Genomic DNA, 13,153 nt, shown 5'->3' with positions numbered 1-13,153 from the left:
CGTGAAATATCCTGAGGAGAATCTGAGGAAGTCCATGCTCAGAGAAGGTTAATAGCCATTGTTGTGTCTGAGATTCCCTTTTACAGGCAGGTGAATTTTGCAGGCATATTTTGTGTGTTTCTAAGGTGAAGAGATTGTGACCCCCTTGCTAAATAATGCAAGGCGCTGGACGAGGGCCTCTAAGAGATGCCAGTTTGCTGTTACCCAAATTGCTGTCCCCCTCCTCCCCAAATAAAACTTCCTTTCAGTGTCAGAAAGCACCTTTTATTTATTTTTTTTATTAAATCGTATCTGTGTACATTAATGCAATCATGGGGTACAATGTGCTGGTTTTATATACAATTTGAAATGTTTTCATCAAACTGGTTAACACCTCGCCAAAGAGGGAAATGGAAAGCAACATTGGGGCCAAGGTCCCCCATCGCTTGAAGGTACATGGCATCCTTCGGCCCGCGTTGGGACACGGCTTCAGCTCTGAGCCCCAAAGGGTCAGATATGTCCTTGGCTAAGTGCCACCTTCTGTCTCTGTAGGTTAAAATCTTTAGCAAATTCGTTCGTTTTTTTAAAAAAAGAATCTGTGCTTTTGTTCTCTAAACTAGAGGTTGGCTCAAAGGGTTCTTTCTTAGTTATTGGTCTTTCCAGAAGCGTATTTATCTTCTTAATGCTGTAATTCATATCAGGGAGCCACGGATGACTACTATTTCTATGGGCAGATGGGTTAACAAAATATAGGATGTTTCTGAAATTGTCATTCTTTGGAATGACATGTTAACAGAAGCCTGAGCCCTGGATTTGCCTTTATTTATAACACAGAGAACTGTTACCATTCAAGCACTAAGGTGGGGCCACCATTGAGCTGAAAGTTTTAACTAGCTAGCACAGCAGCCCTGAAAAGTGGGTACTGGTATCTCCGTTTTACAGGTGAAAAAACTGAGGCTCAAACATTCAAGGTCACGCAGCTAGTGAGTGGCAGAGTGGAACTCAAACCGGAGCTGTCAGGTTCCAGAGCCCACCTGGCAGCCCTGGGGCTGAGACATCTCTCCTCATCCTCCAAGGAGCAGTCCTGATGCTTCATGGACTTACATTGGTTCTTTTTTACACACATCTCCCACAAATTAAATCAGTAAAAATATTAAAAATGTAAATTTGTACTCATCTGTATGTCAGAACCTATCGAATATTTAGAAATATGGCTGATCAGCATAAATAATTTAGATGTAAATTAGATGTCCTTTAAAAAAATCCCTCTGAAATGAATCTGCTAATTCGGATATAGTTATTTTCCAAGCAGATGAAACATCTTTTCCCTTGACTCTTCTTCCTAGCAATATATCTTTGAGGCATAAAAAAAAGGAAAAAAAAAAACACACAAAGGCAAAAGGCAGTCTATTCTTTACTATAAAATATTTCAAACAAAAAAATTTTCCGTCTTAGTTTTTAAAAGATTTGCAAAATTAATCAATGCAAACATGTGGCACAGAAATGTCCTTTCTGATTAAAACCTGAGAATATAAACAAACCGGTGTCCCTCCTCCTTTCTCTTTCTCATTACAAACTGTGTCTTAGCCGTAAACAAGAACCTGTTCTTAAACATTATGTTTTTTTCTTCTTTCTTTTTCAACAGGGGACTTATTATGTTTGAAAATGAAGCCTACATCTTAGAACCAATGAAAAACGCAACCCACAGATACAAACTCTTCCCAGCAAAGAACCTGAAGAGCACCTGGGGACGGTGTGGGTCACAATGTAACGCATCGGGCCTCTCCGTGGATAAGATGTTCTCGCTGCCCTCCCACCCGTGGGCTAGGAGGGTAAGAAGGACACCTGATTTCAGGTTTCTGGAAAGCCAGGGACTCAAGCTATGGATACCCAAGGTTGGGACATCCAGAGGAACGTTGCCATTGAGAGGCGGTGGCATCTAGGGGCCGGAAGTGCTCAGTGTATGCAGAGGCACCTGCCGTCCTGGGCTCGAACGTAACCACAGGCTGATTCTCTAGCATCAGCCTCGGGCTCATTAATATATTCTGGCTAGGCTGGGTACAGTAGCTCATGTCTGTAATCCTAGTGCTCTAGGAGGCCAAAGTGGTGGGTCCCTTGAGCTCAGGGGTTCGAGACCAGCCTGAGCTAGAGCGAGACCCTGTCTCTAAAAATAGCTGGATGTTCTGGCGGGCACCTGTAGTCCCAACTACTTGGGGGGCTGAGGCAAGAGAGTCACTTGAGCCCAAGAGTTTGAGGTTGCTGTGATAAAGCAAGACTCTGTCTCAAAAACAAAATAAACAAACTATACACACACACACATACACACACGTATTACATATATACATACATATGTATAGTCTGGCTAGACTCACACAGTCAGGGTCAGAGGATGACAAATCACTAGTTCTGAGATCTCCCATGAGACCCTACCATGGGCCTAACCCAGGGTTGGGCCCACCATGGCAGGTAAGACCAGAATGGACCGTGCCCCAGCCTCCAGCGATTCTCTTTCTGCCAGAAGAGAAAGACCACTTAGAGCAGGCTCCTCAAAATGCGGCCCGCGGGCCACATGAGGCGGTGTGATTGTATTTGTTCCCGTTTTGTTTTTTTTACTTCAAAATAAGATATGTGCAGTGTGCATAGGAATTTGTTCATAGTTTTTTTTTTTTAAACTATAGTCTGGCCCTCCAACAGTCTGAGGGACAGTGAACTGGCCTCCTGTTTAAAAAGTTTGAGGACCCCTGAAGCCTTTCTTCATCAGCAAGTCTGGGTTCTCAAGATCATTTGCAGGAAATTCTGTCTGTGCCACGTGCAGAGGTGAATTGCATCCTGTCCATGTTGCTTTAGAGTCTTATCCCGGGTCCAAGCTGCAAACGCCTGTCCCAGCTCCCTATGGGCACTGTCCGAGCAGTCTGCCTTTTCTGGCTCCAGCCCTGGGTCTGCTCATAGAAGGTCTTCCTTTCTGCTGCAGCAGTAAAGAACACAGTTGCCTAACTGAGTCTACACTGCAGACGCGCTTCCCTCTCTGACGCTTCACGTGCAACACCAAGGAACACCCACCCGGACAGCTGCCTGTCCCTGTGCAGTCAGGTAGTTCTCTGCTAGCAAGAACCAAAGGGGATCCTCCTCCACCACTGTCTACATGCCCTGAATCTAAATGAACACAACCAGATAGAAAAATTATCAGCAATTTCCTGATCTTTCCTCTCTGGATTTCCTGTTCCTCTATTGACAAGGAATCAAAAAAATCATAGATAGGATGTCACTTATGCTTGTAATTGACTGTCCAGACATATGTTCTTCAAGGCCCCTCTTTACACAGTTCATCTTTCCTAACTTTAATTTGTTTGTTTAAAACACAACATTTCATAGATATTATTATTGGACCATTCAAAATCATTTTTCTAAATTCAAACAGTAGGGATTATCCTGCCTGATTTCTTCTCATTGTTAAAATTCCCTTCATCCCTGTGGACAGGTGTCTGTTCCCCTAAACCACTTTGAACTAAACAAAACCATTTGAGGACTTCTAACTCTGGTTTTAAATTCATTCTTTTTTTTTTTTTTTGCAGTTTCTGGTTGGGGCTGGGTTTGAATCTGCCCCCTCCAACATGTGGGGCCAGCGTCCTACTCCTTTGAGCTACAGGCACCACCCTTAAATTCATTCTTTTTGATCCAGGCATTCTGCTTGTGTCTCTTTGCTCTTGTTGCCAAGATTTTCTGTGGCAGGTGCTGGCTACTCTTCTTCTTTTTCCACACCCCTTGTCACGAACTTTCCCATCAGGTATGGTGAGGTGGGAGGGAGGGGGATGAACTTTCCCATCAGGTATGGTGAGGTGGGAGGGAGGGGGATGAACTTTCCCATCAGGTACGGTGGAGTGGCAGGGAGGAGGCTGTAACCTCCCTGAGCTTGAAAATTAACCCTCCCAACTCACCCCATCAGCTCAGGAGGATTTCATGTTCCCCACCCCCCATCTTAGAGTAACAGATTTACGAGCTAGAATCCCAGTGACCAGCCACTGTGGTCCCAGGCGTGTTTATTTTACTGTTGAAACACTTCTGCCTTTGATTGCTTGGATAAGACCTGATTAGTCATAAACAAGCCCAGCATTTGCATTTTGTTTTCCAGGCTCTCTGCTTTGACTACCTTCTTGAATGCACGTTATCCACATTATAAGATTTACAACTTGACAGCCTAAATGACACTGAAATGTGTTTGCTGTTTTATTTATAAGTACACACTTGGTCTGTACTTGCCAGCCGTATTTTAACTCTCTTAGCTCACAGCTGTCTTGAACTCTGATTATAATTTCCAGTCATCTCGACTTACAGGGAAATGGGGAGAGCCAGAATCCCAGCATTGTTTTGTTCATAATGTGTATTGAAGTGAAAATGAACCTTTAAATTGAAAGAGAAGGCCTGGGTGCCAAGGCTCCATATTTCTCTTTAGATATAAATAGTCGTGATTGTTTTTATGGAATAGAAAGCACCCTGACATTAAGTGTGTGTATATAATGAAAACAGTACAAAAAATAATTCTCAAATAAGTGGAATGCTGAGAAATTGGAATTATATAGAAGATTGCTTTGGTTACCACCTATGGTAAACATGAAAGGGACATCATCTGTGTCACTGATGCTGCCCTTATTTTATATTTTGAGCAAGAGCAAGACCCGTCTCTTAGAAAAAAAAAAAAAAAACAAATAGCCAGGCATTGTGGCGGGCACCTCCCAGGCTGAGGCAAGAGAATCGCTTGAGACCAAGAGTTTGAGGTTGTTGTGGACTATGATGCCACAAAAATCTATCGAGGGTGACAAAGTGAGACTGTGTTTCAAAAAAAATAATAATAAATTTTTAAAAAATCAGTGTACCTGCAGCTACATACCTTGTTTATGCAGCGTGGGGCCGCACTTGCTCTCTCCTAGCATTTCCCGCCCACTAAATGTTAACTGTTATAAAGACTGGTTTGCAGGCTGCCATGTTTCTGCAGATGTTTGCGTTTTTCTTCACGGAGCATCGGGAATAAATCTGTACTCAGGGTACACACACTGACTAGAATGTAAACCTGCGCTACTGTTTGTCACTGTTACAGGGCTCTACATTAGATTTTAGTGAGCACCCAGGGAAGGGCCCTGAGGGACACGGGGCGTCACAGGCAGTCCCATCCTCTGCGGAGTTTGAAGTCCACTCAGCTCACCCACGTCAGGCTCCCTTCTCTGTGGGCTCTGCATTCAACAGGGCAATAATTTTCCCATCTGCCTAACAAGATGGTTAGGCAAAGGTGGTAATCTGCTGCTGGGGAAAATCCCAGAACACATCCCCAGCGCAAACGTGATTTATTTCCAAATTATCCATTCCGTAGGGATAATCTGTGCCATTGTTCCCCTCCTTAGTATGGATAATTAGGAGTTAAATATTAACGTTGCTGCCTTCTCTGGAAAGACATGTTTGCTTGGGCTCCTGTGTCAGGGTAGGACAATGAGTTAGTGAGATACCATTGTGTTTCCTCAGATGCAGCCATTCTGAAACAGCCTAATGTGTTTATTTAATACAAGCCACGGTGGTGCTGGTACTGTTAGTGGTAATAGTAATAGACATTATATGGAGAGCCTAGCAATGGTTAAATATCAGGAATAGGGCAGAACCATTTAGACACAGGCTCATTAGGGTAGGCACATTTAACATATCCACACATAGCTGCCCACACCTGCCCGCCTCTTCTGATAGACCCCACTGCCTGCCTTGTTCTCAGATGAGGTAGCACCCCTTCCTCAGCTCTGGGCTTTCAATATCTCTTTGCATCGCTGAGGTTCCAGATCTCCAGGCATGGGCTCCCGCAAGTGTCAATCCATTAACATTCTGGATAAATAAATAACAGGCTTTACTTGTGCCATTGCCTTTTGGTCTTTGAGCACTTCCCATTTGCCCTGTTAACATTCAGCTCATCAGATCCAGTCCCTCCATTCAGCCCCTTGTCTCTTTTGCGTCACTCTGCCAGCCCCGTGCCAGCCAGGCCTCAGAGGCCACAGCCCTCGTGGGTTCAGTCCATGTGCTTTGTCCCCATGGGAATCCTTGACAGGGATGATGGAGGCAACCTTTCCTAACCAGGATCAGGCTCAACTTGCAAATATTTGGGAAGTGGCCTGAGAGTCAGGGCCTGGAGCCACGTTTGAGCTGATAACAATTATCCCTCTGATGATAATTGTCCCTGGCTCAGAGCAGACAAAGCAAACGTGGGATTTACTGAATGTGCAGCTCCCGCCAGCTGTGGAAACACCAGCCCTGCTCCCGTGGCGGCTGCTGTTCTCTTGCTGTCTGGTTATGTCCCAGCCCATTTGCCACCATCCATCGTGACGATGACCTCCAGCCCTCGCCAGCTCTCGTCTACACAGCTGCCTGGCCTCCTCTCTGTGCTCCCAGCTCCCAACAGCATCCCCTCGGAACCCATTCTGTTCCCAGCAGCCAAGCCATTTCTTTAAAATCTTGCATTCCAGGGCTCCACGCTCTTAGACACTCAGGCTTTCATTCAACCTCCTCACCTTGGCCTCGTCACCCCATCCCCGTCTTCAGCCTCTTCACATTCTCTCTTCCCCACACCACCTGTTGCTCTAACACCCAAGCTCTCCCCAGTCTCAAGACTTCCACAGCTGCTATTCCACCTCTCTAAAACACTGTTCCCACAACATTTTCCACACATACCTGTATTGGGGCCCAGGGAACTACCTCCTTGTTCTCTGGGGATCTGCTGAAGAATCAGCTTGCAAAAGGCAGGTTAGAGACAGGGCATAGGGCGGCGCCTGTGGCTCAGCGGGTAGGGCGCCGGTCCCATGTGGCGGGTTCAAACCCAGCCCCCGGCCAAAAAAAAAAAAAAAGAAATAGAGACAGGGCATAAGAAGCATCCGTATTTATTTACCATATTTACACAGGAGCCTTCAGAATGAAGACCCAACCCTCAGTGGGGTGCAGAAGCTCATATACCATCCGGGGGTTATAAAAACAATGGGAGCTTCCATCCTGGCCACACAGGTTATGGGGATCAGGGAGAAGGGAATTCTGTTGGGAGGGCAATAAAGGACTACTGGAGAGAATTCAGTGAGCTTAAAGAACAAAAGCCCACTTTGAAGCAAAGGCTGTTGGGCCCACAGAGCAGACGGTGACTTATTACAAAAGCCTGTCTAGGTCTCTTACCAGACGTCCGTCTTCCTTCCTGTGACTCCAGGAAAGGGGCAGAGAGCACTGTTGTCTTTGGTAGGTCTGGACATTCTGCGGATGAGGAACTCAGAGAACCCTGTGCTGGGGAGAGACAGTGCAGGTGGGGAGGTCACACAGACCTTGAGGCCCCTTCTTTAGCTCAGTGTGTACAAAACTCTGGATTTGGGGCCTCAGAATCTGAGCCCCAGCACCTGCTTCTCACCCCTCGGGCCCCAGAGAACTCAGCCCCTCACCCAGCCTTACTGCGAACCCTGTGTGTTTTCTCTGTTGCACTTTTCACACACGTGTCTTGTCTGCATCAATTCTGTGTTGTCTCCCCTTCCCCCAACCCCCATTCCAGGGACAGGAACCTTGGGATTGTCATCCATCCTAACACCGGGCCTAGCGCATAGCCTGCTCCCAGGAGATACTGTGGGGTGAATTATGCTTTGCAAACCTGACCCGTGTGGAGGAAAGGCTGCAGGAGGATTTACCGTAGCTCTCATCGCAACTCGCTCCTCTAGCTTACATTCCCAGTGCCAGAGCTCTCACTGCAGGCTGTTCGGAGGACATCTGTCCCTGGGAACTTGGCTGTGATGGCTTTGAGAAGCCCAGGAATTGGTTCCCTCTTGAGCAAGACTCAAAGAATGCCTTGTCTCCACCTTGGAACAGAGGCTGTTGGGCCCGTCTCTGAGGCTTACGTTCCTGTTTGGGGAAGGGCCTTTGTTCAGAACTCATAAAATCAACCAAGCAACCAGTTTCAAATGTTGCTCTCTAGATCACAAATTTAAAATGAGATTTTTCAAAAACTGGGCAGCCCAGATAGGTGGAGATCACGTGAGGGTAACTTAAGCCTTTCTCTGTATGTACAGCTAAGAAGGGAGCAAACCTCCAAGGCTGTGAGCCGGCCACTCCCCTGCCGTGTTTTATTATTATGTGGTTAAGCTTCTCTCTGAGTTTGCAATTCTCTGAATTCATGAGAAAATTTGGGCTCCTCTGAAAACTGCAGAGACAGGAAAATTGTGCTCATGTGTTTGTTTTCATTATCTGGAATTGTGTATTTTCTAAATGATGAACAAAAGCCAGTTGGAAATATGCCCTGTTCGTTTATTCCACCCCTCTGTAGGCTGAAAAGTGTAAACGTCTAAAAATCCTGAGTCCTTTCAATGAGTTTTTCAGTAGGGAGTTAATTTATTTTTTCATTTATAGAGCTATATTTTCTCCTGCATAATTAGCTGAATTTGTTAATGGCTAATCGGGGAACTGTGGGCAAAGAAAGAACTCTGATCCTTTCACAGCCCCGTGAGGAAAGGGAGCAAGAGCTTCACACTTCCAGAAGGTGTGTTCCCGTTGGTACCAGGGAAGCTCATTTTTTCCCTTTTGAGTGACATAGTTATCACCTACAAAGCATGCCTACAACATATAACAGCAAAGCATGACACTTTTTTTTCCTCGTAACATTGTAAATATAAGAGAAATTATCCCTTTAATGGTGTTTTATTTTCTCTTCCTCCGTAAGATCCCCAGATTTCTTTAGGGACACCTAAATTCATGAACCAGCACAGCTGGGCAGCAAGAAAGCACATTGCTATAATACAAACATTTTTCTTGTAAAAACCTGTTTGGAAGATCCTGGACTGATGGAGATTTGCTTTATAAAAGATGTTTCCCTTGGGCTTATGTGACTGGAAACCCAATTCAAAGCATACTTCAGTCGTTTTCCTCGCTTTTGTCTGAAAGAGTGGTTAGTTCTAACACGCAAGCTCTAAACTGCAAGCGGTGTATGTAGCTAACTCATAAACCAGCAGCATCCGTCATCGGGACCAAAGGCCGTTCAACCCCCATTTCCTCCAATGGCGTTTTATTGCAGAAACAGAAGGCTTTGTTTTTTGTTTTTCATGTTTGGTTTTTGAGACCACCCTCCATGAATTGCTTTATTTCTCCTAAAAATGCCTTTGGGATTCACCCAGTAATTCACAGAAGCGTCCGAATGCTTTTTGAGGAAGTTTGATTAAAATGTAACCAGCTTCAGAGGCTGCATTTCTGGGGATGGGAGTCATATTCCTGCCGCCTGAATCCCCCCTACTTTGATATCCAATTTCCATGTTCCTCTCAACTATTTTGCTCTTATAAAATCTGTATTCTCCAGCGACAGGTTTGACCGATTTTCATCGTTTTTTTTTCCTTCTTAATGCTGTTTTTTCTGTGTCTCTCCCTCTGGTCCTGCCTGTTGGTCTTCCCTGCACCCTGGCTTGCCTGTCTGCATGGCTGTCCTCCTGGCTGTCCTCTCCTCTTCAGACCTCTCCAGTCTTTGATGGCCAACTAGGTCTTTAAATGATCATGTTTAAATAACTATGTGGTTCCTGTTCAAAATATATTCTCCTGCACTTTTCCCAAGTCACAAAACAGGTTCATCTGGACCCTAAAGATGAAGGGAGCATCCGTGGTACCTGGAATCCCACCGTCTTTTTTAATGATCTTCACATGTGCTGCATGTGGTCCGACAGGGCAGCCTTGGGCTGGTTCCTGCGCTAGAGAGAGCTCTTGTGCTGTTTTTTTATGTGCCCGTTTTATTTAACAATATCTTGACTTTCTGTGACCCTACAACTGACGATCCAGCGGAAAGATGTTAAAATCTTTTTTAAGGATTTCCCAAATGGAAATAGAAACTGGTCACTCATGTTGAAAGGTTTTTATAAAGAGATGGTTGGGGTTGGGGTTGATCTGCCAGGTAGAGTAGAGGTAAGGGAGGCTGGAGGGGATAGAGTCGCACCTTAAAGTGGGCAGATTAAAAGACATGGACAGCGTTTTGGGAGCCCCGGAGAGGCATCACGGGAAGTTAAATTTGTGTTTACTTTTGGCAGCATAAAAGAGAGACTCTCAAGATGACCAAGTACGTAGAGCTGGTTATTGTAGCGGACAACCGAGAGGTAAGAGCTTTCTGAAATCTCTGGGTACAATTGGTTAAAGAAAAAAAAAAGGAAAGGAAATGATTAGCAACTAATTCCTACTTGCTTTCTTGCTTTAATGAACTCATTTTCTATGTGCTCCTGAAAGCATTAGTGGCGCCTGTGGCTCAGTGAGTAGGGCGCTGGCCCCATATGCCGAGGGTGGCGGGTTCAAACCCAGCCCCGGCCAAACTGCAACAAAAAAATAGCCGGGCGTTGTGGTGGGCGCCTGTAGTCCCAGCTGCTGGGGAGGCTGAGGCAAGAGAATCGCGTAAGCCCAGGAGTTAGAGGTTGCTGTGAGCCGTGTGACGCCACGGCACTCTACCAAGGGCGGTACAGTGAGACTCTGTCTCTACAAAAAAAAAAAATGGTATCGGATCTTATTTTTAGAAAATAGCAAAGCCTGCAGAAGACACAGAGGGGCGCTGTAGTTACACTTTGAAAACACGGTGAATCGTTTAGGGGAAGTGGCTAGTGGCTTTGGATTGTATTTTAAAACATGGGGGGGGCTTTAGTTTTCAAAGTGTCTGATAAGTTCTAAATCAAAAGAAATGAGGGAAAGAACAAACAAATTGAGGCCGAAGAGGCACAACCGAAAAATCCTACCCACCTACCCTCTGCTGTTGACGGTACCATTAGTTTTACCTCGGAATTTGTTAGTTTTACCTTTGAATTAGTTATTTTTCAGGTTATCTTTTCTGTATTTATTTATTGACATCGTAGGAATTAGGTGACATTTGCTCATATTCATTCAACACACATGGAATGAACAGGCTCAGTAAGTTCTCAGAAAACTGAAAGGTTTCTGAGAAGCCTTCTGGATGGTCAGAGTAGAGAGGACAATGGGGAGTTTGTTAATTTTTTATCCAGTCTCTTCTGTGTTGTTGGACATATTTCCATGAGCTCCTATTACTTTAACTATTTAATTCTTAAAAACTGTAAAGCAAATTTCTCAGGAAGTGAAAATGAAGCTGATGACATGAAAAATGGCTTTGGACCGCTTGCTCGTTGTGTTTCTCTTTGCCAAAGCATGTCACTGCCGGCATCATTTATGAGGATGGAAAAACCACAGAAGTCGCTGTCTGAGGAGCACTTGGCTTGGGAGAATTTCAGGGAGTTTCTAGGAGTCCCAAGCCAGAGAAATTTCTCGGCAAGATTTGACCTCATTTCACTATAAGCCATGGAGGGTCCCGGGTGGTTTACAAAAGACATTTCTAGGAGCTGGAAAGATGAAATTTGACTGATGCTCCTGCTGTTATTAATACTGACATTTAAAATTGTTAAGTTTCAGAGGCAAGGAAAAGATCTGGAAAAAGTGAAGCAGCGACTAATAGAGATTGCTAATCACGCTGACAAGGTGAGTTCCTTCTCAAGTAATTGAATTACTCAGATCGCGTACATGTTTGGAAATGAGGTTGAGGGAATCGAGTGTTTTATGAGAATCAGCGAGGAGACCAGGCTCTGAGCACATAACGCCTGGGTCCTGGAGTGGCTTCAGGAGGTGTCCAACCATAGCTGCCTGGGCATGGGTAGCCTCGGGGACACAGCTTCCTCCAGGCTCTCTCCTGGCCAGGAACAGTCCCAGTCTGCAGAGATCTGGGGCTCCCACATCAGATCCAGCCCCAGGGTGCGTCCAACCCTTCTAACTCCTGAGCAAGGCCCCACCCAGGTCTCCCTGTGTCAGATCCCACAGACCCCTTCAAACACTCCCCATCTCTGCAGGCCTGTGCCCACGTGGCCCTGAGCATGGGCTCTCATTTAAAAGTCACCCTTGGGTCTATTGTCCAGGGACCCAGAAACTGACCTTCAGCTCAATCAACTGTTGGAAACTCCCCCACCAAGAACAGGTAGATCAGAAACACTTTTCACAAAGATGATGTCCCAGGAGAGTGCGGTGGCTCACACCTATAATCCCAACACTCTGGAAGGCCAAGGCGGGTGGATCTTTTGAGCTCAGGAGTTCAAGACCAGCCTGAGCAAGAGCAAGACCCTATCTCTACTAAAAGTAGAAAAACCAGTCAGGCCTACTGGCAGGCACCTGCAGTCTCAGCTACTCAGGAGCAGGAGGCTGAAGCAAGAGGGTCACTTGAGCCCAGGGGTTTGAGGATGCTGTGAGCTATAATGCCACGGCATTCTACCCAGAGTGACAGAGTGAGAATCTGTCTCAAAAAAAAAATGATGTCCTTGCTGGAGAGCCCTGGAAATCTGGCCTAACCCTGGGGGCATTTGCCCACTAGCTGCTCCCCACACTGCCTGCTGGCAAGGGAACGGTGAAGCTGACTGTCTGAGCCTCTGTCCTTCGGCGGCACAGGATGCTCCCCCTAACGCAGGTTCCCACACTTGCCTGCACATGGAGTTTTGCCCAGAGTTTCCAAGACAAGGCTGGATATCATTGTTTTCAGAGGCTCCCTGGCAATTCTCACATGCAAAGTGGCTGGTAACCACAGACCTAAAGCAACAGTAGCTTCTGAGTGATGCTGTGAGTCCTGCCTGCGAGGATGGTGGGAGTAGGAGAAGGGCATGAGCCTTTCACACCCAGCCAGGATCCTCAGGGTTTCCACAAAGCCGTGTAGGAGAAAGCATCACGGAGCTTCGTTTCCAAGCCATCCCATTATATTTGAATTGAGTTTTCTAAGTTTTTAGAAAATTGAAGGCAAAGGCCCTTCCATAAATTCAGCTCCATGATACACAGGGCCTCATTCATGGTACAAGCACCACGCATCAAGAATCCAAATGAATCACACACGGTGTCTCCACTTAAGATCGTCAAGACTTCGTAGAGAAGCAGACACACAAAGCACTTGGCATGGGGGTATTTGGTGCTGTGAACTGAGGTTATGGAAATGCAGGAGAGTCACCTACTTCTTCCCGGGAGCAGGGAGCCTTTGCAGGAAGGGGACCTGTAAGGTGAGTGCAGTTTCACCCATGCAGAGTAGGAGAGGGCCAGACTTGCGTCCACAAAGCTGGACATGGCGAGTAGCTCCTTAGGACTAAAGGGAGTGTGTGCATGAGCATGCGTGTGCTCACTTCATGCA

General features: G+C 45.9%; 1 protein-coding gene across 1 annotated transcript in view; it reads left to right on the top strand.

The window, feature by feature from the left end:
* The window catches only part of ADAM12 (ADAM metallopeptidase domain 12), a 342,217-nt gene that overhangs the window by 251,943 nt on the left and 77,121 nt on the right, over nucleotides 1-13,153 (top strand). Inside the window, exons 6-8 of the mRNA XM_053584218.1 lie at nucleotides 1,625-1,811; nucleotides 10,035-10,100; nucleotides 11,404-11,475. Coding sequence (XP_053440193.1) covers nucleotides 1,625-1,811; nucleotides 10,035-10,100; nucleotides 11,404-11,475 — 325 coding nt within the window. The remainder of the gene's footprint in view (nucleotides 1-1,624; nucleotides 1,812-10,034; nucleotides 10,101-11,403; nucleotides 11,476-13,153) is intronic.

The sequence above is a fragment of the Nycticebus coucang genome, chromosome 3, assembly GCF_027406575.1.
Source record: "Nycticebus coucang isolate mNycCou1 chromosome 3, mNycCou1.pri, whole genome shotgun sequence".
NCBI classification, from domain to species: domain Eukaryota; kingdom Metazoa; phylum Chordata; class Mammalia; order Primates; family Lorisidae; genus Nycticebus; species Nycticebus coucang.
This window is presented reverse-complemented; position numbering and strand designations above follow the sequence as displayed.